The sequence below is a fragment of the Ochotona princeps genome, chromosome 26, assembly GCF_030435755.1.
Source record: "Ochotona princeps isolate mOchPri1 chromosome 26, mOchPri1.hap1, whole genome shotgun sequence".
In the NCBI taxonomy this organism is placed as follows: Eukaryota; Metazoa; Chordata; class Mammalia; order Lagomorpha; family Ochotonidae; genus Ochotona; species Ochotona princeps.
The window spans coordinates 4,670,090-4,696,464 of NC_080857.1; the positions used below are offsets into that span (position 1 = coordinate 4,670,090).

The 26,375-nt window shown below is 48.6% G+C and overlaps 1 protein-coding gene across 3 annotated transcripts in view; it reads right to left on the bottom strand.

Moving 5' to 3' along the window:
• Positions 1–13,897: 13,897 nt before the first annotated feature.
• The window catches only part of VRK1 (VRK serine/threonine kinase 1), a 75,237-nt gene continuing 62,759 nt past the window's right edge, over positions 13,898–26,375 (bottom strand). For 2 of the 3 annotated variants that reach the window (XM_012926744.3, XM_058655350.1), the window contains exons 11-13: positions 26,142–26,320; positions 18,756–18,846; positions 13,898–14,098 (exon numbers count right to left, since the gene is read on the bottom strand). In XM_012926744.3, the coding sequence (XP_012782198.1) occupies positions 14,067–14,098; positions 18,756–18,846; positions 26,142–26,320 (302 nt within the window). In that variant the 3' untranslated portion in view covers positions 13,898–14,066. The remainder of the gene's footprint in view (positions 14,099–18,755; positions 18,847–26,141; positions 26,321–26,375) is intronic. The other variant, XM_058655351.1, reaches the window with a different exon arrangement.

The window sequence follows — 26,375 nt, forward strand, 5'->3', positions numbered from 1 at the left end:
TGCACAGTCACAGGTCACGAGCTGTGCTGGGTCAAGAGCAATCACCCTCCCTTACCCACAACATCCACCGCGAACCTCCCAACAGTGCTGGTGCCTTAGAAGGAAAGAGACAGTCAGGGGCAGCAGGACTCCAGCAAGTGCAAGGAGCAAAGGCTACGTGAGGATGAGGCAGGAAGCCAAGGGGCTGGGCTGCTACCAACGCCCGGACACGAACGACAGGCGAGGCAGGAGACCCTCGACAGACACAGGCTCAGCGGGCTGCTTCATCTGGGACTGCTCAGGCACCGGGAAGGTGAGGAAGGCGACTGGACATGAGGCTGACTTTGGAGTTCCACCCCCTGGCTGTCGCCAGCCTCTCAGTGTGTGCTCCTCTGTGCATGCAACCCCAGGAGTGTCCCCTTCAATTCAAAGGGGACAGGAACATGACTCAGCCTCAGGACAACACACGGGTCAGACTGCAAAGTACAGTTGCACCAACACCCAGTTCTCAGTGACCTTGACTCGGTGGCCTCCTGAGCCCCACACCCCAAGCTAACCTAAGCTCCCCCAACCTGGACAGCTCCCAAGAGATTTAAGATGGGGGCAGGTCCCAGGGTAGGAATGGTGGTGGCTTAGGGGGCCAGAGCACTGGGCTAGGCCTGCTCCTGGCTGCGGGTTGTGGTCTCAGAGTAGCAGGATGCCAATTTGCATCCCGTGTCCCGGAAGCCTGAGCAGCAGCACCTCACTGGCAGTGCTGGGGTACTGGCTGAGCTCACTCAGAAGCCACATCAGGCCGGGGGCTGGCAAGCACTGCAGAGGAAAGGGGGCCCTCCTGCTGGCCAGGAGCAGCTGTTCCCAGCACTTTGCCAAAGCCCGTGCCCTTGCTGTGTCAGTCCCTTTGGGCTGCTGTCACCAAATGCCACCCACCAGGATGCCCATAAACCACTCACTGCTCACCGCTCCGACACCTGTGTCTGCCAAGTCCCAGATGAAGCAGTCCGCAGAGCAGTGTCCGCAGAGGGTCACGTCCACTGACCTTCCTTCAGCAGGTGGTCCGTCAGAGGGGAATGATCACCCACCTCAGAACTGGGGGTGAGGGCATGGAAGGGGACTCGACTCTGAGAGGCTACATGTGTCTCACATCTAACCAGGCAGCATGCTGATGAGAAGACAGTCGGCTGACTCATGAGAAGCCACAGCTTGCTTACACAGGGTCAGAGTCTGGGAGGGTGACACACCCAACTAACGGGATAGACACCTTAAGAAAGAAGGCACACAGATGAGAGGCACAAGGGGCCCATTCCTGGACCAGCCAACAGTCACAGGGATCCCCTCTGTGCTAACATCAGGCCCTCAGATGCCTTCATGAATCCCTCACACCCCGCCCAACAGCCCCCGACCCACGGGAGTTGACCAGCCCCCCTCAGCTCTCAGAATGACATGCTGTGAGCTGTTGGAAACCAACCCCGAGCCATGCGGGGCTTGCAGGTGCAGAGGGACTGGCATTTCGGGACTGGGAACGGCAGACGGAGGCAACAGTGAGGGGGTCTGCGGGTCTTGCTCCCAGTGGTGACCTGGGCGGCCAACTGCCCTGCTTTCCACGAGAGCCAGCAAGCAGTGTGACACTGTCACTCAACAAGAAAAGTCACTTCCCAAAATACCACAGCTGCAGGTGAGCAGGAGAAAGGTCAGAGTGAGTGAAGTGCGCTGCTACAACCCACCTCGTACATAAAGATTGCCTAATTATGGGGGGGATGTGCAATGCTGTGCCCTCGGGGCCGGGCTGCGGGAGACTCGGCCCAGAGCAGCTTCCATGCATCAGGCCTCGGCTCGCCTCAGCCGCACGGCAAATGCCAGCGTGCCTCGGGCCCAGCACCCCTGGCACACACTCCCAGGAAAGACGGCCAGAGGACGAATGCTGTCTGCATCTCTGTCTTCATTTCACATCCAAGGAACGGGACCAATCGTTGCTTGTGACCCCTTGTTCTTGAATCTTCACGATCCAGATTCCAAAGGTATCCCAGGTCCCCATTAGGTTCCAAAGCTTACGTTATTTGGATGAATGAAATGCTACTGACATGTCTGTCCAGTCAGGTTTTGAAATTAGATGGCTGACCACTACGCCCCTCACCCCACCTCTTCCCCTTGAGTTCAGGAATTTTGCATGCATGGGCTCATTACCATTCACAGACCAAACATCTTGCAAAAGGACACAGTTTTTCTTTTTAAATCATCTCACGGGCTCATCTACTGCACCCCTGGAAAAACCTTCTGCTGCCTGCACCCCTGAGGAGTGACCAACGGCAGAACTCAGTCGGAGGTGGTGCCATGATCCCACCGGCCCACGTTAGGGCAGGAGTTGCCTACTGCAGCTGAAGGGAAGGCCCTGAGCTGTTACCGGAGTGTGGCTGCTTTGTGGTACCCACCTGCTTCATCTGCAAAGGAACTGTCACTGACACTTTAAATTCACGGAATTCCTCAGGCTTGTAGTAACTTTGCTTGTTTCCATCATTTCCTACATTCCCATTTCCCCCAAACACAAGCGGAATACAACTGAAAGTCACTTGCCCAGTGAAATTCCTCATGGGATGCGCAGGCCATGCCCCTCCAGCCAAGCTCTGTGGACGATGAGCAAGAGCACGACTAACCTGTCCTGGGAACACAGAAGGGAGGTTCTGCGTTAGGCTTCGGCTGGGGAGTGAGATCTCACAGGCAACGACAGAGCCTGAAGGTGTGTGCTTGGGCCACCACGGGTCAAACCACCGCTGCCCAGGCCATGCCAGCAGAGCCCACACTGCAGTGCTGGCTTAAGCTGTGCTGCTGTGCTTCCGGTCCAGGTCCCTGCTCGTGCAGCTGGGAAGGCAGCAGAGGATGGTCCAAGCACTTGAGCCTGGTCATTCAGCCAGGAGACCAGAATGGAGTTCTTGGTTCCTGGTTTTGGCCTGGCCCAGTCCTCTTGCTGTGGCCAGTTGGAAAGTGAACCAGCAAATGGCAGATTCTCTCTCCCTCCCACCTGAGTGTTATTCACAGTACACTAACCGCCAGGAGCAGGGCAATGCAAGGGTGAAACAGAAGCCAGGTGTTTCTTGCCACTGAAGAGTCGGATGTGGAGACACCTGCAGCACAGGCCTGGAGCTACACACGGGGTGCAGCAGGAGCCAGGGCCGCCCCACCCCTGCCGGGGGTTGGTCTATGAGGGGCTGAGGTCTCCCCTGAAGGTCAGGGAGCCGCTGCATGCGCACACTGTCACTTGTGCCCCGTGGGAACTCAGGTGGTCCTTGGCACCAAGGATGCCCAGGACATTTCTGACAAGGAATGAGCATGAATGGGAACTGCCCGCAGTGAGAAGAGCCTTGGTCCTGTTCAGCCGGACCTGGATGCCGTGGTGCCAAGATGTCCCTGCAGGACTAGGGGACCCTTCCCTCAGCTGCCGCCGACCCCAGCCCTTGACTACTGAGAACTACCTGCACAGGAAATGCCCAGGAAGAAAAGGCCACATCCAACACCGGGTCCTGATGAGGAGCGGGTGGAGAGACCTCGGTCAGAAGAGGCTCTGCCCCAGGGCACAAGGGGCTCTGGGACTCCATGGGCTGGGCACTTCATTATTCATCCGGAGCTCAGTGTCTCCCGAGCGACCAGTGATGACCTGACATGGCTGAGCCCCATCTCTACACGAGCAGAAACAGTCACCGACCAACCCGAAGCCAGGGCTCCTCACCCGCTCCCCTCTCCTGCTGTCCCCATCCACTGAAGACACACAGAAAACTCTAGGAGGGGCTTTTGCTAGTTGAATGGAACCACTTTTTTCTCTTCTTTTTTTAAGATTTCACTTATTTGAAAGACGAAGTGACAGAGAAGGACACACAGAGATGATCAATCCAATCTTTACTTCCCTAACGCATGCCACAGCAGGCTGGGCCACGCAGGTAACAAGCTCTTCAGCTGGAAACCTCCTCCTTCTTACTTAGGTTTCTGCCAGGCTTCAGAACAGCACCCGAGATGAGGAGGCTGCTCCTTACGTGACAAATCACACAGCCGATGGAAGAAAGCATCATCAAGGCCGATCACAGCACTAAGATCTCGGGATTGCAGAGTCAAGGGGAATTAGCATACTTCAGACTTCCCCAGACTGCTCAAGTCCTTGGAAAATCTACATTAATTTCCAATGTTGGCTTCTATACCCAGCCAAACTACCTACCAGACATGAAAGTAAAGCAAAGACACGTTATCTGCAGACGTTTTAAAACCTAAGGAAGCTCCAGGGAGCCGGGCACGCAAGACACAGGAGAGCAAATGGAAGAGATGCGCCCGCAAGAGGAAACACCAAACCAGCAGGAGGCCCAGCGCGTGTTTTCTGACTAAAAAAGCCTAAGATGATGCACCCACAAAAACCCACTGGTGCGAAATGTGGGAAAGAAAAGAAAGCAGAGGGGAAAGGGACCGCCATCAGAATCATCCCAAGTTTGCTCAACAGAACCAGGGCTGAGCCAAATGGCGGCTTGTAGGTTCTGGAGGAAAATGACTTTCCATCTGCCATCCTCCGTGAGGCCAGCTCAGTCCAGCAGGTCAACAGGTGAGGGTCAGTGGGACTTTGGCAAGCCACTCCAAGGGCGGGGTTTAAGGCCAGTCACTGTTCCTGGCATGGACAGGTGAGGCTCAAGTCTCTTAGACTAACGGAAACACTGAAGAGCTCACCAAAGGCCGCGCTGTACAAAGGACCAGTACTAAGACACTATTTTGCCTCATACCATGAGTGAACATGAACTCTGAATTCTGCCACCACTTCGCTGCAGCCTCCTCCACTCCAAGAACTGCAACAGAGTGACCAGGCGCTCCCAGGTGGCATGTGCACATGCAGGAACTCCACAGCCACCGTCCTGACAAGCAGCAGGAACACAGTGACACAGGCCACTGTGCTGCGGCCTTCCAGTGCCCAGGGCAGCAGGACACAGGCAGAAAACCCAGGCACACAGGGAATGTAGCAGCTTAACCACTGGGTCAGATGCCGGCAAATCAACTCGGACTGTCGTCCTCTCAGACTCCCTAAAGTTCACTCTGAGACTTGTTACTATTTACTTGAGTTTCTTTAGGTTTTTATATTGGTGTCATGTCTCCACATGACTTACAAAGAGGAGCATTTCCTAGAAAGCAGTTTAAAATGTGGGTGTGGCCAAGGACCAATGTATAACACATTTGCTCAAGGTCCACATAAGCCAGTCAACAACAGGGTTGTTACGGTGTGAACAAGGTTCAGTTCTGAATGCAGAGATGTTTAATCATAGCTCTATGGTGCTGGGAGGGTGAGAGCCTAAACCACTTCCGGCGTTAGGAAGTGGACAACCGGCCTCAGGTCACAGGAGGAGTGCTCTGGGGGACCCAGCCCACCCAAGAGCCTTCCTCCATGCTCTCTGCCTCTCAGACCACCCAAAGGGATGGACACACACTTGATCGTGATCCTAACCCTGAAGGCACTGTGACAGAAAGCTGACTAACACAGGCACAGGGCTGTTCTGCCTTCTTCCTCCCCAGCGGCAGCAGGCGGCAGCCTGGTCTCTAACCCGTCAAAGCCAGTCAGCTCCACATTTATCCACAGGCAGCTGGGGACGTGTCTATTTGCGACAACACACTAACTTTCCACGCCTGACCCATCCAGCCTCTCTCACCTTTCCCCACCAGTCAGGGACAAAGAACCACACAGCAAATACCCAGAGCCCCGGCACGCCCTTCATGGGGATCACCGTGCAGGGTTGGCGTCTCGGCCAGCCAGCCAAAAGCCTGTGTGGATACAGAACCAATGAGGCTGGGCCATGTAAGATGCCATGGGAGCCCCCAGTGTCGCTTCCTCCCAGGCTGTGTGTGCTGGGGGGTCATGGTAAGGGGGAGGCGTCAGGAAAGCCTACCAGCACTTTGGGGGGCAAGGGACAGTTGCTGAGGATGTCTAGAGAACGGAGAAAACGGGAAAACGAAAAGGATTCTCATCGTTCTCAGTGACAATCCGCTGCCTCTTCTGACTGAAGACCGAGAACAAACCAATCACTGGGACTCTGTACAAGACTGGAACACAGGGAGACTCGGGCAATGGGGCGACACGGGGCCCTCACACGAGCAGAACCTGCCAGCCTCTGGCTATGTTTTCACTCTGAGGGTCCCCACGACCTGGACATGAAACGATAACTGAACACGCCCTGGCCAGTGCCTTTGAACAGCCTGCACCACAAAATTAAAAATAAGAATAATTTTTAAAAGTTATGTAGTTTTCAAACTGAAAAGCAAGCCCAGTCCTCCCTGTGGAGGAAGAGGGACTCGATGTGGAGTCTGACACCCACGCCGATTTGCCAGGGCGGTGTCCGAAAGGGGACAACACTGTGCACATCAGTCAGGCGTCAGGCGGCGTGAGCCTCCCCGCTGGCTCGGCTACGGGCAGTTCTGATTTCTTTTAAATGTCTGGCAGAATGTTTTACAAACTAAACCCAGCAAGACTACAATTCGACCAGAAGGTGCCTCAGATGGTTTTGCTAATAATTTTGATCAGCTGAGATAGAGAAAAACATCATTTCAATTATTCACTTTTCAAAAGCCGTCAATTTTAATTTGGAATATTAAATGCCTCTCTCTTGCCTGCCTCCAGCACTGCCGACCCAGCGAGACCCCTCCCCAGCAAGGACGGGCAGGGGCTGAACGCATGGAGCCACACCAAGCCTGGGCACCATGGGATCTTGTCACCGGGAAGTCACGTCCGACTCGCATGTCTCTCTCTCTCTGCCTAGGGGGACCAAGTTCCTTTAGAAAACTCGGGGAGTCTGGCACTGCGGCTGCTGCAAAGATATAAGTGCGAGCCACCGTATATCGGCTTTTGCTTTAATAGCCTTTTAACCAACTTTGTTAATGGACTGAATGCAATTCAGATATGGAACTTGGCTAAAACATAGCTTCAATTGGCTATTAAAATTTAAGAGCCAACTAAGATAGCTAATTAAAAAAAAAAAAAAAAACAGAAAAAAAAAGCTCCGGTGATAATGCTAAGCAGAATTAGTAATAGCAAATGACAGTCTGTCTGGTCTTACTCCCATAGGGGAAGAAACGCTTAACTGCGAAGTCAGCCAGACACTGTGCAGCAACCCTGATTGCATTACTGGTATTATGGCACACAAATCTGGCAGCTCGCTGGGACAAAATGCAGAGCAAAGTCTGTCAAACTCACATCAGAAAGCAACTGACCGTCTCCTCCACAGTCACGACAGCCCATTCCAGGACATTCTGCTTTGACAGAGTCGCTGCATAAAGGCTTTTGTCCTGGGCCCGCTCCCAGGCTACCCGTGCCAGGGTGCCCGCCACCAGCAGAGCCCCTTCCTTCTCCCACAGCAGCATTTTCCCTGCAGATATTCAGGTCTAACAACAACCACCATTAGGTGTCTGACTGCTAAAAAAAGCTGGACGCAGACAGGAAGGGGGAAAAGCTGTCCTCCTCCTCGGCTTCATCACAGATACCCTCATTAGGGCATCAGCTGAAGTGCAGACTAGCTCTCCTGCGAAGATGTATCTGTGTGCCGGCCACTCTGCATCCCAGGCGCTGGGGTCCCGAACGTTCCTTAGTCAAGTGTCTCCCTGCTGAGTCTGAAAATGTCAGTCCGGCTTTTTCACGGCTGTGCGCACAGATTAGAAACAGCAGGCGAGCTGGGAGTGCGACTACAATACCAGGAAGGACACTTGTCTTGGTGGCACTGCTCAAGTGGTTCTTGGAATGCAGGACCCTGCTGTTTTCTAATATTTACACACAACTGGAGGCACGGGAGCAGTAAGCGCAGTCCAAAAGCGGCCTGCCTCCTTTGTGTCAGACACTTCCCATTCAAACAGGGATATCAACAACACCAAAAAAACACCCGCTATTTCTAAAACTTGCATATTTCCTTTCAATGCTGCTCTGAAAGGCCCATCAGGTATTACCAGGACTGCTCACTCACCTCCCCCTCCCTCCCAAGCTCTCTCCACGCACCTCACACAGTTCACCGGGAACAGCGGGGGTCTTGGATCTTGACCTGGCATGCACAGGGCCCTGGAAACCATTTCAGCATCATCTCAGCCACCTTGGCATGACATAGCAGACTCATTTGCAGACTGCAACACCTGCAATACAGCTTCTTTCAAAAGCCTGGCTAGGAACTTTCAAAATGGAAAGAGGGGGCAAAGATGCAACGATAGGCACATTTTAAGAACTGTCTGGCAGCCAGCATGATGGCTCAATGGGCTAATCCTCCAACTGCATGCGCCCGAATCCCATTTGGGCACCAGTTCATATCCTGGCTGTTCCACATTCCATTCAGCTCCCTCCTTGTGGCCTGAGAAAGCAGCAGAGGACAGCCTAAAGCCTAGGGACCCTGCTGCACCCGCATGGGAGACCTGGAGGAAGCTTCTGGCTTTTGGATCGGGTCAGCAGCCACTTGGGGAGTGAACGAGCAGATGTAAGATGTTTCTGTCTCTCCTTCTCTCTACCAATCTGCCTTTTCAATAAAATGAATAAATCTTTTTTTTAATTTTTATTTTGAATTTTATGGTACAATTCTGTATAGTCTGGAATTCCCCTCCCCCAAAATGAATAAATCTAAAAAAAAAAGTCTAATTGACCTCCTTGAAACTGTAAATGGTAGGGTAAATTAACATGTTCTTGTTGTAAGCTTTCAAACACCTGCTAAGGATTTGGTGGCCAGACAACTGCAAGATCAGGAGGGGTGTACTTGAGGCTGTCCTACCACTGAGGTAGGACACACTTCTCTAGCTTGGCTTACTGCTATGTGGAACCGACATATTCTCTAACAGTTCTGAAGACGAGTGTCAGCAGCAGGGCAGGAGTGGGAGTGGGGGAGGCTCTCTCCTAGGATGTGCCAAAGGCAGAACCCGCCAAGCTCAGGCTGACCCTCCCTGCCTGATGTAACAGTTAGCAGCTGCTCCCAGCTATGGCCTTCGGGGCAGCACGCAGTCCTGGGACTCAGTGTCTTTGGGTTCAGCAAGCCCTTGGGGTGCTCTCCCAACACTGACGGTCTCTCACTAGCAGGTCTCTTAGTTCCGAGGGAGCTTGACTGAGCCTGGGCCCCTCTCAGTCACACCAAGGACCAAGAAAGACCTGATTCCACATCACAATCAGAGAGCTTCTTAATGGCGACAAAGTTTCCATTTTTAGGGAAAGCTGCCCAGGTGGTGTGAACACTTCCCACTTTCCATTCTGCAGAAGGACAAGAGCATCCTGAAGACGAGGGCTCCAAGTGCACAGCCACTCCTTGGAGCTGTTCCTGCTTCTGCACTTGTGGCTCAGACTGACCTGCAGGCCGTCTCCACGGACACTTGTGACGTTTCTAAACACTGCTCCCACACTGGACTTCACCAGCTCAAACCACAAAAGCTGCTTCTGAAAATCACTGGCAGTGGTTCAGAAATAAAACCTGAGTTTGTTCAACAGTGACACTTCACAGGTGACTTCATGATATACCCAAGAACGGAAGTTCAGGAATGTCATTCCTGAGCTGCCAGGACATCACTAGCAGCTTAAGAAGCGTCGCATGCATAAGCACGGAGATGGGAAGCATCATATTTGTAGAAGAACCTACCGAGGGGCGGAGCCGCTCAACCACTGGCTCGATGTAGGCTGGATGCAGCAGGTGCAGCAGGTGCAGCAGACGCGCTACCGCGACCCAAAGAACCTTTGACGATATTCACTTCCTTCGGTGTGTCCTGTGTTTCTGTATCAACAGAGCTTAATAAATGAGTGGGATACAGAATAATTCATGGAACTTTAAAAAACGCTGTAAAATCTGATCCATGCAACTGTTCTAACTATGAAAAGTTATGTATGCATAAAACAGGGCTTAGAATGCCACCGCCAAGGGAGGAGAGTTTGATTTTTGTAGGGTGATGGTATTATAAGTGAATTTTTCTTTCATTTTGATTTGTTGATGTGACTGGGCCAACAAATAAGAATAAGTAAGTAAAATGGCATTAAGTAAGTCGGTGTGTCCTGGCACAAGAACAGATCAATGCAATCATACCAATGGCACACACACGGACAAGGGAGGGCAGGGAGACTATTTAACAAACGGTCCTGGAGCAATCGCTTGGCTTTTTGGGAAAAACATGCTCTGTGGGCCTTACCTCATGATATGTACATGCCAAAATCAGTTACACATGGACTGTAAATTTGGAACCAGACAAAAAGCCTTGAGAAAGTCATATTTCTGACTTCTGTTTTGGAAATATTTTAAAATAGCAGCAGAAATTATGAAAAAAAATCAGTAGATTGATAAAAATTAAAAATACATGGAAGTCAGAAAGACAGTAAGGTAGGGGAGGGTGGTCCTAACTACATAAACAGCACACACAAACACACCACGGGGAAGGACAAACTTGTGGCCAGAACCCCTGCCTCACGGCACAGCAGCTGTGTTCGCGTCCCTGCTCCGGCTCCCGCCCCGCGCAGGCCGTGGGAGGCGGCAGGGACGGCTCCGCCAGCCACCCAGGAGGCCAGGCTGATCCCAGCTCTCCTGTGGTACCAAGCCACAACAGCCTCACTTACTGCCGGAGTGCAGGCACAGTCAGCGACCTTCACCGTCCCTTCCCCGCCCAAGTCAGGCGGTGGCGGTGTGTCTGGGCCGGCAGGGGGCGACGAGCTTGAGCAGGCAGTTCTCTCCTTAATGTCTTCCTCCGATTCACTTCCTCCGGTTCACAACCTCATTCGCTCCTACAGGCCCCATGCCCGAGTACCAACCCACTGGGGGTTAGACTTCAACTCTGACCTCTGGGGGGACACAGCAGCCACAGCCTCAGGATGACAACGCTGAGTCAGGCTCCGCAGTCCATCTACAGGGGACAGTCGGCAACTTCACACTCCAGCCTCTCCCGCAGTGGTGCCCTTCGGAAACTCTAAGGGAATATCCGTGCATGGCAACCAAGACCCTGTGCAATTCTGCCCAAGAATGCTGTTTATCATAGTCCCATTCTGAAAGCAAACACCCAGAATCAGGGAAACGCTCATAAACATATCACAGAATAGAGCCATAAGAAAAATACTGTAAAACATAAAAATTATACTTAGGAAGTATTTGTAATAATGAGAAGTATCTAATGCTAGCTTTTCAAAGCAAAAAACAAAGGTTGATATAAACTATTACTGAGAAAAGAACAAAAAGACAGGAGAAGATGTGGTCACAACAGCGAGGCAGGGCTGGATGGGAAACAGAGCTGCCAGGATAGACACTCAGGATACTGGCTTTTCAGATGGTGGCTTTACCCACTGTGCCACAACAGCAGCCCCTAAAAATAGGATTTTAAAAGAACAAGCATATGACACGTAACTGTGGATATACAGCCACACACAAAAAAACCTAAATTGCTTTTATTTCCACCACTCATTTACTGTGGCTCTTTATATGAGCTTATAGTTGAATAATTAAAAAAAAATCAGTTTCAGCTGACTTACACTTTGTCTGCAGGGACCCTATCTAGAAGCTATTACTTCTAGCTTGCGCTTAGCTGGCTACCAAAAACCTACCCGTTGCTTCTAGACAATGCACAGCCACGAGCAGGGCACAGGTGTCCACTCAAGCAACTTGTCCTAGGCTCCTGAAAACCCTAAGAAGACCAGCAGAGGAAAGACAAAGGGCGCTGAGAACACATCAGCAAGCGGGGCTGGCCTGAGGGCCAAGAGCTAGGAGTGGGACAGCCCACCCACCAGGGCTTGGGGCGAGAACAAAAACAATACAAGATAAATAACACAGAATGGAAAATCGGGGGAAGCAGGTGGCGACTTGCCAGCTCTTCCAACACACAGGTGCCCGTGGAGCACGAGGCAGGAGCAGGGTCACAGCCGAGCCTGGAGCACGCGGCAGGAGCAGGGTCACAGCCGAGGATGGCGACCGGGTGCCGAGCGGAGCACGAGGCAGGAGCAGGGTCACAGCCAAGCCTGGAGCACGCGGCAGGAGCAGGGTCACAGCCGAGGACGGCGACCGGGTGCCGAGCGGGGCAGGCGGCAGGAGCAGGGTCACAGCCGAGTAGGTGGAGCATGCTGCAGGAGCAGGGTCACAGCCGAGGACGGCGACCTGATGCCGAGCAGGGCAGGCGGCAGGAGCAGGGTCACAGCAGAGGACGGCGACCGGGTGCCGAGCGGGGCGCTTCCCTTCATCTCTGCGGCCCACCAATACAGTCACATTCAATCACTTGTTTCAGACAATGTGTGAGAAGATACTTGCTTTCTTAATATTTAACCAACAGGTTTTGCTATGTTTTTGTGTTCTGAAAAATAAAAAAAACTAAGGCATATATACAAAAATGCACCACACACACTTGCTCCTATTTTAAGCATCAGCGTTTAAAACAGAACTTGGGAGCTGATTCATATACATGGGAGTTACAAATAAACGTGGGACCACAAAACTGTTGAGCACTGCTACTCAGCATTCTACGGGAGGCTCTGAGCAAAGCCTCCCCGACCCTCCGCGCCACCGAGAGCTCGGGCACACTCCACGGCCGCTCGCGTCTCTCAGCACCCACCGTCACGGTGACCAGCGTCACAGGGAGCCACACGCTCGCCCTTGTATTGCTCGAGATTTTCCCAAAAGGACATAGCCGGGTCTGTTTTTGCCAATCTCACATGACATCTGTAAGATTATTTATCTAATATTTTCTTCACTTTGCTTTTTAAAACTTCAAGCCCTCAATGGGCTTGCTATATTTTAATACTCAGCCAAAACGGCATTCACGCACCATACGAAAATACACCACATACTAGAAAGTGCTGCAATGGGCCACCCCCATGAGGAATCAGTCCATTTTTCTAAGGAGGTTTTGAGGATTGTTCTCTTGAATCTGCTAACAGACATATTAAAACTCCAAGCTTTCATTCCAAAACTAAAAAAACTCCACAACTTAGTTTCTAATTTGTAAAACTATGAAGTGTTGCTTTCCTATACGCGTATTCCATGCCGCGACATGCACCCGGAGTGACAAGCCTCACCCTCCCACCTCCCTGATGTCCTCGCGGGAAGCCAGCCCACACCCGGCCGGGGCTGTCCACACTTACACACGGTCACCTGCTTTCTTGCAACTTGGCTTGCACCTTACGTAATTCTCATGGACTTGAACTTCCAAAATACTTATTTCTCTCTACCAGATATGTTATACTGACTTCACTTTTGTTCATGTTCTTCTTTTTTAAGATTTATTTATTTTGGGGGCCCAGCACAGTAGCTTAGTATATGCCACATGGGTACCAGTTCTAATCCTGGCTGCTCCACTTCCCTTGCAGCTCCCTGCTTGTGGCCTGTGAGAAGATTTATTTATTTTTCTTGGAAAGGCAGATATACAGAGAGAAGGGGAAACAGAGAGGAAGATCTTCCTTCTGCTGTTTCACTCCCTAAGTAGCCACAACAGCTGGAGCTGAGACGATCCAAAGCCAGGAGTTAGCAGCTTCTTCCAGGTCTCCCACACGGGGGCAGGGTCCCAAGGCTTCAGGCTGTCCTTGGCTGCTTTTCCACAACAGAGAGCTGGATGGGTTGTGGAACAGCCAGGATACAAACTGGCACCCAAATGGGATCCTGGCATGTGCAAGGCAAAGACTTTAGCCACCAGGCTACCACACTGGGCCCTCTTTTCTTCTTCCCTTTCTGCCTTATATGGCAGATACCAAATAAAAGTTCATGGGGCAGAACAAAATCAACACAAACCAAACTTTAAGGTCACAATAAATCATATATTTGTATGAAGCAAATGAGACCTTTATGTTAAATTGTGCATTTTTTAAAAAGTGAAGACTGCCAAACATCTTTATGGACGCTGGGAAATGTACGATTAGAAAAATGCAAACCACAGTGACTCTCCTTCTATGTACTGCAGAATCTCACACGCGCCTCAACAGCATAACCTGATGATTCTGAAATTGCATAAATTAGCCTTTAATAAATCTCAAAAAGCCATTTATTTTCATAAAAAAGCTTACGTTTTTCAAAGACAATACTATTTAACTGTCACTCCCACAAGACGCACATGAAACCACACACTCAGAAAAGGAAAGGTCGGCTGTGGGTGCAGTGTCCTCGGCGTCCAGCTCACTTCTGGACTCTCCTTCTCAGCTTTGAACCTTGAAGAAGAAATTTTAAAAACTTAAATCACTAATTGTTAACTTATAAAATCAGAACAGAAATAAGAACAGAAACAAGTAATTCTGTGTAGTTATTACTACTTATAAATCAAACCGGCTGGTGCGTCTGCAGAGATGAGGGTTACCAGAAAAGCGCAGCAATCGCCACCCAGAAGTCCCGGCTACTGTGTGAACTGTCACAGGCTCACAAGACATGTCAAACACCTCCAGCTAACCCTGGTACGGAAACCTCCTCACACGGGCGCACAGGACGGCGAACGCGGAGGCCCCCACTCCGGGGAGGCTCCCACTCCGGGAAGGCGGCTACGAGAGCCCACTCACCGGAAGGACGGGCACGCCCAGCAGCTGCTTCAGAAAGCCTGCCCCTGTGCAGAGCACCAGAGAATGGGCCAACTTTTCAGAAAAAAAGGGCTTAGTTATTTAACTAGAAACGCATTTTAAAACTAACCCTTTTTATTTTTCCAAGTTAGTTTCAATTCAACTGCCATACAGCTCAACTGAAGCAAAATTTAAACTTATGTATTTTTCCTGCCACTTACAATATATATCCTATATATTACAGTTGATTTAAAATTTGAGTTTTTTTCCTCAGTTTTTAAGATACTCTTATATTTAGACTACCACGCAATATATTTTTTAGGTTTAAACTTGAAGGATTTTAGAATTAATTCGGCAGAGAAAACTATGTTGTGATCCTGAGATTAACATAATGAGTTACCATGAAACTAAAGCCACAGCTCCCCTAATAGTACTTGAATCTACAGCCACATCACAGAGACACGACCCTAATGATGACACAGCTACATTCACATGGCACTGTCCTCACAGGCACCCTACTCTGACGTCACCCTCACAATGACCACGTCAGTCCAGAGTCAAGGCTCCTTGCAGCAAGTGGCCAGCACCAGCCCCCTGCTAGCTCCGCCGCCTCTACTCCGCCTTCTCCCTAACTGTCAATGCCAGTTGTTGAAAGCCAAAAGCAAACTTGTTTTCTAGAGTAAAGGGTCTAATCCCAACACTGATGTATAAAATCTGATGCTTGAAAATAACATAACTAAGTTCAAAATACTTCTCTATGATTTTACAATGCAAAATTAAGATATAAGTGAGACATTCTGTTGTAGGGTGTCCTTCAAAGTAACTCTCTTGACCAGTCATGCTTTCCTTAAATAATCGCCAGCAATGGTCCCCAAAACACCGTCCTTCACAGGTACCCTCACAAGAGTGCTCTCCACTTACGAGCAGGAGGGACAAAGCATCCTTAGCCATAAAAAATATCATGCCCACATTAACTAATTTTTAGTACAATTCTGAAATGCCGGTATGGTATTAAAATGCCAGAATATGCATTTTCTTATGGCTTATCATTTTGTGAGGGGAAAAATTACTTGCAGCAAATAACCAAATTTTCTCAATTGGTAAAAATTATGCCTTGCATAAAAATAAAAGGATTGGAGGCCTCTGTTCTTCCTGAAAGCCACCCCATCACCCCCTCTCTTTCTTTGAGAAAACCCACACAATACACATTTTGAAAGCTTTCAGAGTGTGTTCTTACACAATAGACCCCCAACTATTCAAAATGAGTTTAGGTGTATCAAGAAAATTATACACGTTTTTAAAATGGTCTAAATAGATATTAAAGGAAAGCTGCTCCCATTTTGCTCGGCACAGCATTCTGAAAGATCACACGGGGAGAAAAATCTCTTACCATATTGTAAACCATAAATTGTGTTTGAAAATAAAATTGTTAATGAAGAAACTGACATTTCTAAAGCTGCTGTTAGAGGCAGCCATTCTTGAAACACGTTTATGACACAGAATCTCAAAGCCGTCAACTCAGAATTCATGGGATTATATATTTCTTTAAAAAAAATCATCAAATTCACTAACATGCCTTCTCCTGTAAGTTAAACTAACGCAGATACAGACATCTCCCTGCAGCTACAGCACAGCCAGTAGCCTTTCCTTTCTGCTCGAAGCAGCAACATGTTCCCGTCTCATGGAATCTCTCATTTATGAATATTTTGATAGTATAATAATACCTTAATTAGCCTTGTACTTTGGAGGAAAAAAATGAATTGCAATGGGAAAATAAAAAGCATTCAAGAAATCCAATTAAGAGTTTCTATGAATAAAGGAGAATTTGATTATTCTTTATTTTCTTAAAAAGTCAGTCGAGGGGCTGGCACTGCGGCAGAGCGGGTAGAGCTGCCACCTACGGGGCTAGCATCCCATATGGATACTGATTTGAGCCATGGCTGCTCCTCCTCTGATCCAACTCCCTGCTAATGCATCTGAGAAAGCGGCAGCAGGTGGTCTAGAGCCTTGGGTCCCTGCATCCACGTGGGAGACCTCGGGGCAGCTCCTGGCATGGTCAGGCCAAGCTGAGCCACTGCGTCCATTTGAGGAGTGACCCAGCAGACGCAAGACAGCGCTTGCCTTGTGTCTCTTCTCAGCCCCTGTGTCTCTAATTCTTTCAAAAAATAAGTAGCTTTTCAAAAAAAAAAGAACACACTACATTGTTCTGCTTCAAATCTCTATGAGTTAGAGCAACAATGCTGTGGTGAAATGGGTCAGGTTGCCACGTGGGCCGCCACATTGTGTAACAGAGCAGTGCTAACAGTCCCGGCCTCCAGGTTCTCTAGCTAGCTCCTGGCTCCCGCATCCTGGGGGCCCAGCCATCCATGTGGGAGTCCCGGAAGCAGCTCTGGGTTCCTCGCTCTGGCATGCCCCAGCCGGGGATACTGCAGGCATTTGGAAAGTATTCCAATGGAAGGAAGACCTCTCTCCCCATATTGCTATGTTTTTGAGATGAAATGAAACATTTTTTAAAAATATGAGTCTATTCTCTTTCTCATTAACAAGTAAGAAAAACAGGAATGTATTTTTTCCATAAGAAAACCATCAGAATGAGGGTTTCACATTAAAACCTTAGATTGTAAAAAGCATTTTTTATATCCCATTAGAATTTAAAATCATTTGCTTCTAAAACAAGTCAGTCTGTTGCCCAGGAAGTGGCCACAGGCAGAGAAAAGCAAGCAGCAGCTGCTCACGCCCACCGTGACCCCTTCTAGCCAACAGGTGTCAGTGGAGGCAGGACAGGCAGCACTTGTCCGGTGAAAGTACCATCCGTAAATTTCACGGATTACCCTGTCCTTAAATATGCCCCTTAGTTTTGTTCCCACTCACTGTCAGAGCTGCTGCTGCTAGCCTCTGGCTGGGACATGCTGCGATGCATGGCTCCTTGGCACTGCTCACTTCCTAGTAACAAGATGAACAAGACAGGGGCGGTGGGGGAAGAAACGGTAGCAAATGGAAGGGCAGCAGGAAAAGAGGACTGCTTCAAAACCTTTACAAAGTTACAGAGACTCTGTTCAGACATGGCAAAACTCTGGGTGAGTACAAAGAAACCTTAAGATGTTCTACATGTCATCTAGAATGACGGAAATTTTACCAACATCATGGTGAAGTTGACTGTCTGAAAATGGAAAACTCTGCTTTATACTAATTCTCACACAGTGTGCCCAACAGAGGGAAGGTGAGAAACTGGCCTGCCTCAATCGGGCATCAGTGGTAAAACCAGAGTTAAACGTGTTCATCACAAATAAACTATGTCGCAATCAATAAAACAGAAAACAGGAGAGAAAGATAGGCGACACCTTCGCCGGCCACTGTTAAATGGCATGATGGGCAGCACTGGACCTCTCTCCACCGAGTCAAGCAAGCCATGTCCATGCAAACCCACATCAGTAACTGGTCATTTATGCTGTCCCCAAGGCCACCCCAGATTCACCCTCTGCTTGTATCTCTGCTATCTTCAGAGGGCCCTGCGCCAAGGCTCAGTGGTTAACTCCTCGCCTTCCATGCACCAGGACCCCATATGGATGTGGGTTCTGTCCCAGCTGCTCCACTTCCCATCCAGCTCCCTGCTTGTGGCCTGGGAAAGCAGCCGAGGACGGCCCAAAGCCTTGGGACCCTGCACCCGTGTGGGAGACCTGGAAGTTCCTGGCTCCTGGCTTTAGATCAGCTCAGCTCCAGCCATTTTGACCTTTTGGGAAGTGAACCAGTGGATGGAAGATCTGTCTCTCTCTCCTTCTCTCTGTAAATCTGCCTTTCCAATAAAAAAAGAAATCTTTAAAAAATTATCTTCAGAATCAGTTTATAAGATATCAAAGCAATAACTTTACACTTTGCTTTTTGCTTCAAGTACTTTGCAAAGTGATAGTACGAAGCTTTAATTCCTTGCCACATAACTAGTTGAGAAAAACAGAAAAGCGGGCCACCTTTACGGGGAACAGTCAAGCAGCGAGGGGATGTGGAGCGCGGCAGTGTCTCGAGCACAGGAGGAGCCAGAGCTGTGAGTCAGGCTGAGGCAGACGACACAGTAAACGCTCTAAACAGCTGCCACAGAAACGCTCCAGGTCGCGGGTCCCTAACCTGCAAGACGAGGGCAGCTGCCCCGTCCCAGCTGCATGCTGCCCGTGAAGGCAGACAGCACTGCGTGGGGAGGACGCTGCGAGACACCGGGCACAGATCTGCTGCAATGAAAGCAAGCTGTTGGGATGCAAACAATGAACTCCTCCCGGGGAAGGGAGTCTGCGAGCCTGGGCGGAGCTGGGCAGACTGCGGTACTCACGGGTCTGCACGGGCTCCTCCGTCTGCGAGCTGGAGCACTCCATCTCTTCAACAACGGACACCATACTTTGTTCTGTTGCTTTTTTTCTCTTCTTACACATAAAATTCAAAAAGAGAGAAATAAAGGAATGTACAAAGTGATGTTAGTACATAAACAAAAATTTCACATTTCTGAAAAAATGGAACTCAAAAATGTTCATTTTAATTCAAATTGTTACGAATACAGGAACAGCTTCTTCACCACAGGCCTCAGCCATGAAGGAGAAGCTGCAGCGTGCTGAAGCCCTGGGAGGGATGGGGGGACGCAGGAGCCAAAGCACACGCTGGCCTGGACTTGGGGACGCCTGCTCGGGTACCTCACGCAAGCTGCGTTTCCTCTCCCGGAACTGAGAAGGAAGACAATGCCTTACCCACAAGCCATCACCTCCCTCGGCCCAGGACACCGCCCACCTGCGTTCCCAGCAGGGCTGAGAGTGCTGCAAGCGGGCAGCTAACACACTCACTTCATGGACAGACCAAGCACCACAGAAAGTGCAATTCTACTGATTAGCAGGTGACGGAAAACTGCTGTAAATGCTTCTCTTCTGAGGTGGTTTTTATTGAAACATTAAGAAAGAGGGACATAAACCACTGGAAATGAGTAATGTGAAGCTCCCCTAAAACTCCAACAGAGTGGAATTCCCACTACGCTCAGGTTTTCCTTCGTTTCTATTTTCATAATAACTTCATTTCAGGCCGATTCATACTCAGGTGTGTTCAAATCCACATTTTAATTCCGAGGCTCTGTGGGGCACCTATAGCCAGTCTGGAGCATTTTCAGGGAGTCATCAGGTGTTCACCAGAGGTCACAGGCTGACAGCGTGGTGTCCTCGTCTGCATTCCTCAAAGGCCACTCGAGAACCTCTTCCCTGCAGGCCTGCCTGAGCAGAGCGGAGGACAACGCCTGCTCACAGGACACTGAGTTTTCTTCCAAAGAGCTGACTGGGACAGCTGGACTCTATCAAGCCATGCTACCTTAAAACCTCGAAATGGCCAGAGCCGTTTTATCTGTGTGTCACAGCTAATCCCACTGTCTCATCACAACATTCTTAAGAGCAGGAGCAGAACCAGGGCAGACACATGTTCCTAAAGAAAAGGCTCCCCTATGCCAAAGCGACACCTTGGCGATACCTGACAGAACCTGAGAAGGCATTCACTTAGCAGATGTGCCTATGAAGGTAGGGCTGGTCACAACAGCTGTCAGGGCAGCGGTAACTTCACGTAAGTGACGAGAGCAGAGGCGAGTGCCTCACATCTTTCTTCTCCAAAGTGTTGCTTCATGATTACCATCTAAACCCTGCTGGGCTGAACAGATTGGTTCGATAATTACATACAATAACTGCAGTGGGCAGGTAACCCTCAGCTGGCACAGGGCAGCTCCCCTGTGAGAGCTTCCATATGCAAACGGCACTGATGGAGTGCATTAGGTACATCCTTCCCGCCGGTGCACAGGCCTGATTAACGCCAGCCAAGACTCCAAGGTTAGCATGTCAGCAGATTTGTGATGCATTAGGCAGGAATAAACACAGACACTTTTGTTCGTTCAGATCAAAATTAAGGAGGAATATTCCAGTTCTATATTGCTTTCCATACAGGAGAGAATGCATTTTCCAGTTTTTGAGGGCAGATTTTTAAATGCTCATTATAAAAGGAGCTATCCAATACATTCTCCCCAAGAACCTAGTGCATTCATCTTGTTTTCAAGCTTATTTCATAAAAAGGAGCTTTCTTAATCTCCGTGCAGGTAAATTACATAGAAATGAAAATCAGACAGTATTCAACCAACAAAAGAAACACCTGTGCTTTAAGCACTGCGGAGGTAAGGCAGTGAACTGCACCAAGGCACACTTCAACCAGCGAGCTGCAGCTAACGCTGCTGACAACATTATGTATTTTGGGCAGACAGTCCGATAGTCGATAAACCACCAATTAAGAGGCAAGACAAAACAAACTCCGTAAATTCAATAGTAGCTGAGTGCATTATTCATTTTGTAAGGCAATAAATAAAATTTCAAACTGGCCACCGGCTTCTTCCTTCTCCAAGTCTTCAGGCCACACACTGTTTGTACACAAAGAGAGTAACTTTACTAATCCCTTTCATCTACACCTCTCCCAGGGGACTTTGCGTTTACAAATGAAACTGAAACAATGTACAACACACAATAACATAGAATGAACGGAGAATGACTCCCTTCTAATTCACCACAGCTAAAATACCTTCAAAAATCACTTTAATTTCAAGAGCGTCAGCATACACATCACACGGGATATTAGTCGCGTCTCACTCCCAGGCAGAAACAGGAAGGCAGCTTGGCGAGGCGCACTCGGGCCCACAACTGGCTAACGGGCCACATGCTCACAGACCCACAGCTCTTTCAGCAGAAACCAACAGAAACTGTCTGAGGCCCCAACAGCACTTCCCTGCTTCCCCAGTCCAGCGTCCAAAGGCTGTCTTTCAGTTATGTCAACAGCATCTCAGAAGAGCCGCCAGCACACAGCCACACCCACAGCACAATGGTACTCGGCCACTGCCGAAGTTCACCGGTTTACTTGGGCTCTCGGAATGTACAGCCTCAAACACTCCCACATTCAGTACTATGAGTGTGCGGAGAACAAGGAGCTCCAATTAAACCTGGGCAGGATTCCTCAATCCATCTTGTATTGCTTGCTTAAGGCCAGTTGAAATCATCACACAAATCTACGGTCTACAAATGATTATCACACTCCTTAAAAAGCAGGACATTTACAAAGACAGGACACATTTTCTATGCAGGCAAAGCACACCAATGGTTCTACATGGATATTTACCAATCTAGTAAATTTAGCCAGAATTCCACTCCATGGACAGAAAGACACCAAAGAGAAGTTGCTGGCACAGCCCCCCGCGACGGCACAAGACTGGCACTCAGACATTCCTGCGGCGTGTCCTTTGCCCAGAGCCACTGCGCCTGCCACGCGGCCTAACAGCAGCCCCCAGGCGCCTCATCTGTCCTTCCACACAGCTTCCTCCAGAGCCTCAGTGCCCACAACTGTGTCCTCCAGCACACATCCCACCTCCTATTTCTTTCCTACTATGGGGAACTTTTAAAGTTCACAGAAAAATGGAATTAAAGCGCATTTTTATTTCAGTACTAACTGTTTTGAAACCCAAGGACTCTGGTGTTCCTCGTTCGCCTGAGCCTTGCTGAGCTGAGCAGGGTGTTTTATCCAGAAACGTCTCGGGCTGCCGTATGGCTTCAGGTATTCAAGTTCCTCAAACATTGCAACATTTGAGTGGGCATCAATAATTACAGACAGATTTTAAGAAAAGGTCAAATACAATTAGCAGGAAAAGAAAATTCGGGAAGTGGGTTAGGAAACATAAATGAAGGGACAGATGAATCGGAATCAGAACAACTCCCAGGGGGCGCCGCAGTGACTGCTCTTGCACATGCGCCCAGTGACGGAGCCATAACCAAAACCAACCCGACTCCACAAGAGCACCGGCCTCCAGCCACAGAGGCGACGAACATCACCGCGTGTTTACCAAGCGTCTGTGGATGGCACTGCTCCAGACTTCATTCTCAAGGTGAAACATACACTCTAAAACAGACTGAAGCACAAGAATGGCTCAGCCTTCATACTAACACGAGATACATACACACGGTCAAGTCTACAACTGTCAGTCCTCATGTAGGCTCTGTCAGAAATCCTTCTGTTTTCCTTGAGTACTCTAAAATAATTGTGCAGGGCCTGGCACAATAGCATAGTGGTTAAAGTCCTCGCCTCTAAAGCGCCGGGATCCCATATGGGTGCTGGTTCTAATCCCGGCAGCCCTGCTTCCCATCCAGCTCCCTGCTTGTGGCCTGGGAAAGCAGTCAAGGATGGCCCAAAGCCTTGGGACCCTGCACTCATGTGGGAGACATGGAGGAGGTTCCTGGCTCCTGGTTTCGGATTGGCATAGTTCCAGCCATTGCGATCACTTGGGGAGTGAACCATCGGATGGAAGATCTTCTGTGTCTCTCCTCCTCTCTGTATATCTGCCTTTCCAATACAAATAAATAAATATTTTTTAAAAATAATTGTGCAAAGCAATCACAATTTACATGGAATTTCACTCTATGAACCATCTTCATACATACATATAGTGTATGCACAGCTTCATGCTTAACCACGGCTAATGGTTGACTCTGGTTTTGCTGCTGTTCTTGGCTTTCTCCTAGCAATGCTTTTAGCTGCCTACTTTGCAGTCAAAAAGAAGTATAATTCAAATAAATCTTACTAAAATGGCTGCAAGAAAGAATTTTGCAAAAGAATGTATTGCAAAAATGGTTAAGAATGGCAGTCGTGCTGTAGTAGTTTAATTCACCTCCTGGAACACATGCATCCCATTTGGGAATGCTAGCTCAAGCCTGGGCTGCTCAATTTCCAATCTTGCTTCCTGCTAATGCGCTTGGGAACTCGGCAGATAGCGGCCCAGGAGCTTGGTGATGGAGCTCCTGGCTTCTAGCGTTGGCCTGACTAATGCAAGCTGCTGTGTGTGGGCGTGTGGGGAGTGACCCGAGAGGTGCTGCTGCCATCGGCCCTCTCCGGCCCTCCTTTCCTGTTGTCACGGCAACATGAAGTCTGGAAGGTCTGAGTCCACAGTAGTTCCACTTTCCCTCACTTTGACAAAACCATGAAGAATTAAGAGTTTACTGTAACCATCTGAAGTTACTGTTAACCTAAAGTTACTGTTAACCTAAAGTTACTGTTAACTCATTCAAAAATGCCAAAAAATAATGATACATCTGAAAACTCTATCACAATAACTAACTAAAAAAAAAAAAAAACTTTTTCTGCTTGGTTATCAGCACTGATTGCTGGTCCCACAGCAACATATTTTCTTTAGCAAACGTGTTGCTTTCACAGGGTAGGTTAATTTGTCCAGTAGTTCCTTTTGGAGCATTTTGTTAGGCACTTCAGTCACTGGTTTGGGCCCAGTGTGATAGCCAAGTAGCTAAATCTTCACATTCCATCTGCCAGGATCCCACAAGAGCACCCTCGCTGCTCCACTTCCCTTCCAACTCACTGCTTGTGGCCTAGGGAAGCAGTAAAGAATGGCCCAAAGCCTTAGGACACTGCACCTGCACGGAAGACCCAGAAAAGGCCCCTGGCTCCTGCCTTCAAGCCAGCTCAGCTCTGGCCATTAAGGTCACCTAGAGACTGAATCACCAGATGGAAGATCTTTCGGTCTTTCCTTCTCTCTGGAAATCTGCCTTCCCAAAGATAAATCTTGGGAAAAAAAAAAAAATCAGGACATATATTGACTTTATTGCATTCAAAATCTGGAAAAAAAAATCAATCAAAACAAAGGGATATATATGAGGGAAAAAAGCAACAAAGACACCAGTCAGGTGATAATTAACTAATCGATATACAGTACACAATGAACAAGAAAACTACAAAATCTGTAACATAGGACACAGTTTCTGAGAAGTCAGGAGGGTTTATCTACACAAGAAAAAGATTCTAATTAACTCCAAATGTTTATATACACAAAGAGGTAAATTTACATAAAAAAATAAGTTTCAGGTTCAGTGTACTAACTTCGTGACTAAAAGTAAGGGCATTTACAGTTCACTTGAGGAAAAAGTTTTACATCTTAAAAAAAAGGAAAAAGAATGCAGAAAGGTTAAAAAAAAGATCAATTTCTTTTTAATACAAATGGCTGTACGTCAGCAGAGTACAGCAAAAGTGGTAAGTACGGAGCAGAGTACTTCCTTCCCAGGCCGACTGCAGCCGTGAGCTGCGCACGGGCAGGGACGCTCCACTGGGAACGCCCAGCTGCGGCAGCGGGCAGCTTGCACATGTCGGCTCTGCAGCAAGCTGACCTATGTGGCCGCAGAGTCAGCCAAGGCGCAGGCACGGCCTTCGCTCCCACTGCCACTCCTGACAGCAGGACCAATGCAAGGGGTGCTCCCTGCCACAGAGACCTCTCCCCTCAACTAGCGACATTTCAGACAGAAACATGGAGCCACCTGGCCTTCAATCTTAACAAGAGGACCCTGTCTTCAGCAACAAGATGCAGACTGTTGTGCACATGCATGTTTGCAAATAAGAAGTTAACAGTTTTTCTGGAACATACGACTCAGCCTTCCACCTCACTGCCATCCTTTCATTTCAGACCTCTACGTGGTGTGAAACCTACTTGTGGTCCGCAGGAATGAAGCAAATGCAATTAAGACAGAACTTGTGATAGCAAGAAATACACAGATGAAGGTGGTAATTTCAGATTCTGTAATGGAATTACAAAGAGACCTGCTATTTGCCTAAGAAAGTTCAATTCATGATCCAATTTTGAAATCCCTATCTCCTCTGTAAGTTAAAAAGACTTAAGAAAATAATATAATATTCTTTTCTGATTTTAAAACAAAAAAAAATGTTAAACTATTTTTCCTATGGCTTGGAATATGAGATTTCCTAAGAATTCTGCAATTTACAGAGCAAAACAATTAATAAAAATATTTTTCAGAAAATAGCTTTCTTAACCCACATAAAAACAGCTAACACATTTTACTAGGTAACTTCAGATTATAAAGGAAACCAGTTAATTATTACAAGCAGTCAACAGTAATAAGGTAAATACCACATTTTAAGATGATATGAAGAGTTTTTCACTTGCATACACAGTATTTCTACCTTGAGTTTATTATTTCTTAACATTTCTCTCCAAAAACTAAAATTCCTTATAGTCACAAATATGCTCCATGGAAGGACATTTTGTTAAAGAGCAAAGTGACATTCAAGTGGCAGGTACACCACACCGACCATGCAAGCAACTTTCTAATGGGGAAGCACTCCGGCCATCTCTACAAACCAGGAACCCCTCGGATGGGACCTGGGACGAAGAACATGCGCTCCTCCCTGAGTGCCCCATCAGACGCCCTCCTCCCTGAGTGCCCCATCAGACGCCCCTCCTCCCTGAGTGCCCCATCAGACGCCCTCCTCCCTGAGTGCCCCATCAGACGCCCTCCTCCCTGAGTGCCCCATCAGACGCCCTCCTCCCTGAGTGCCCCATCAGACGCCCCTCCTCCCTGAGTGCCCCATCAGACGCCCTCCTCCCTGAGTGCCCCATCACATCCCCTAGGCACAGTTAGCACACCAATTCAAATCACTTTAAGAACTTAGCCATTTGCTAGTGGGTGTAAGATATACACAAACATTTATTTTCCTACAATTTCTTTACACTGTTCTGATACAGAGGAGTTGATTTATATAGTGGTAATAAATATTGAATTGCCCAGCAAACTGTTATTTTCCTCACACAGCTACTGGCTCTAGCTTCCGAAAACTAGTAACTGTTGCAATTGTAATCACAGTGACTCACCTTTGACACCGGCTTTGCTTTCAGATCTCCGTTCTCTACAACACTGAGCTCCAGTTTGCCATCATCCTTACTTCCTATAGCTTTTAGTCCTTGCAGGAGAATTTCTCGTAAATTCTCATAGGGAGGCTTCTCAGTATAGTCCAGTAACTTCACTGTCTCCAAGTACTTAGCAATTTCACCTAAAAATAACCAAATCATTTCATAAAATTCAATCACAAGCCCAAAACACTTATC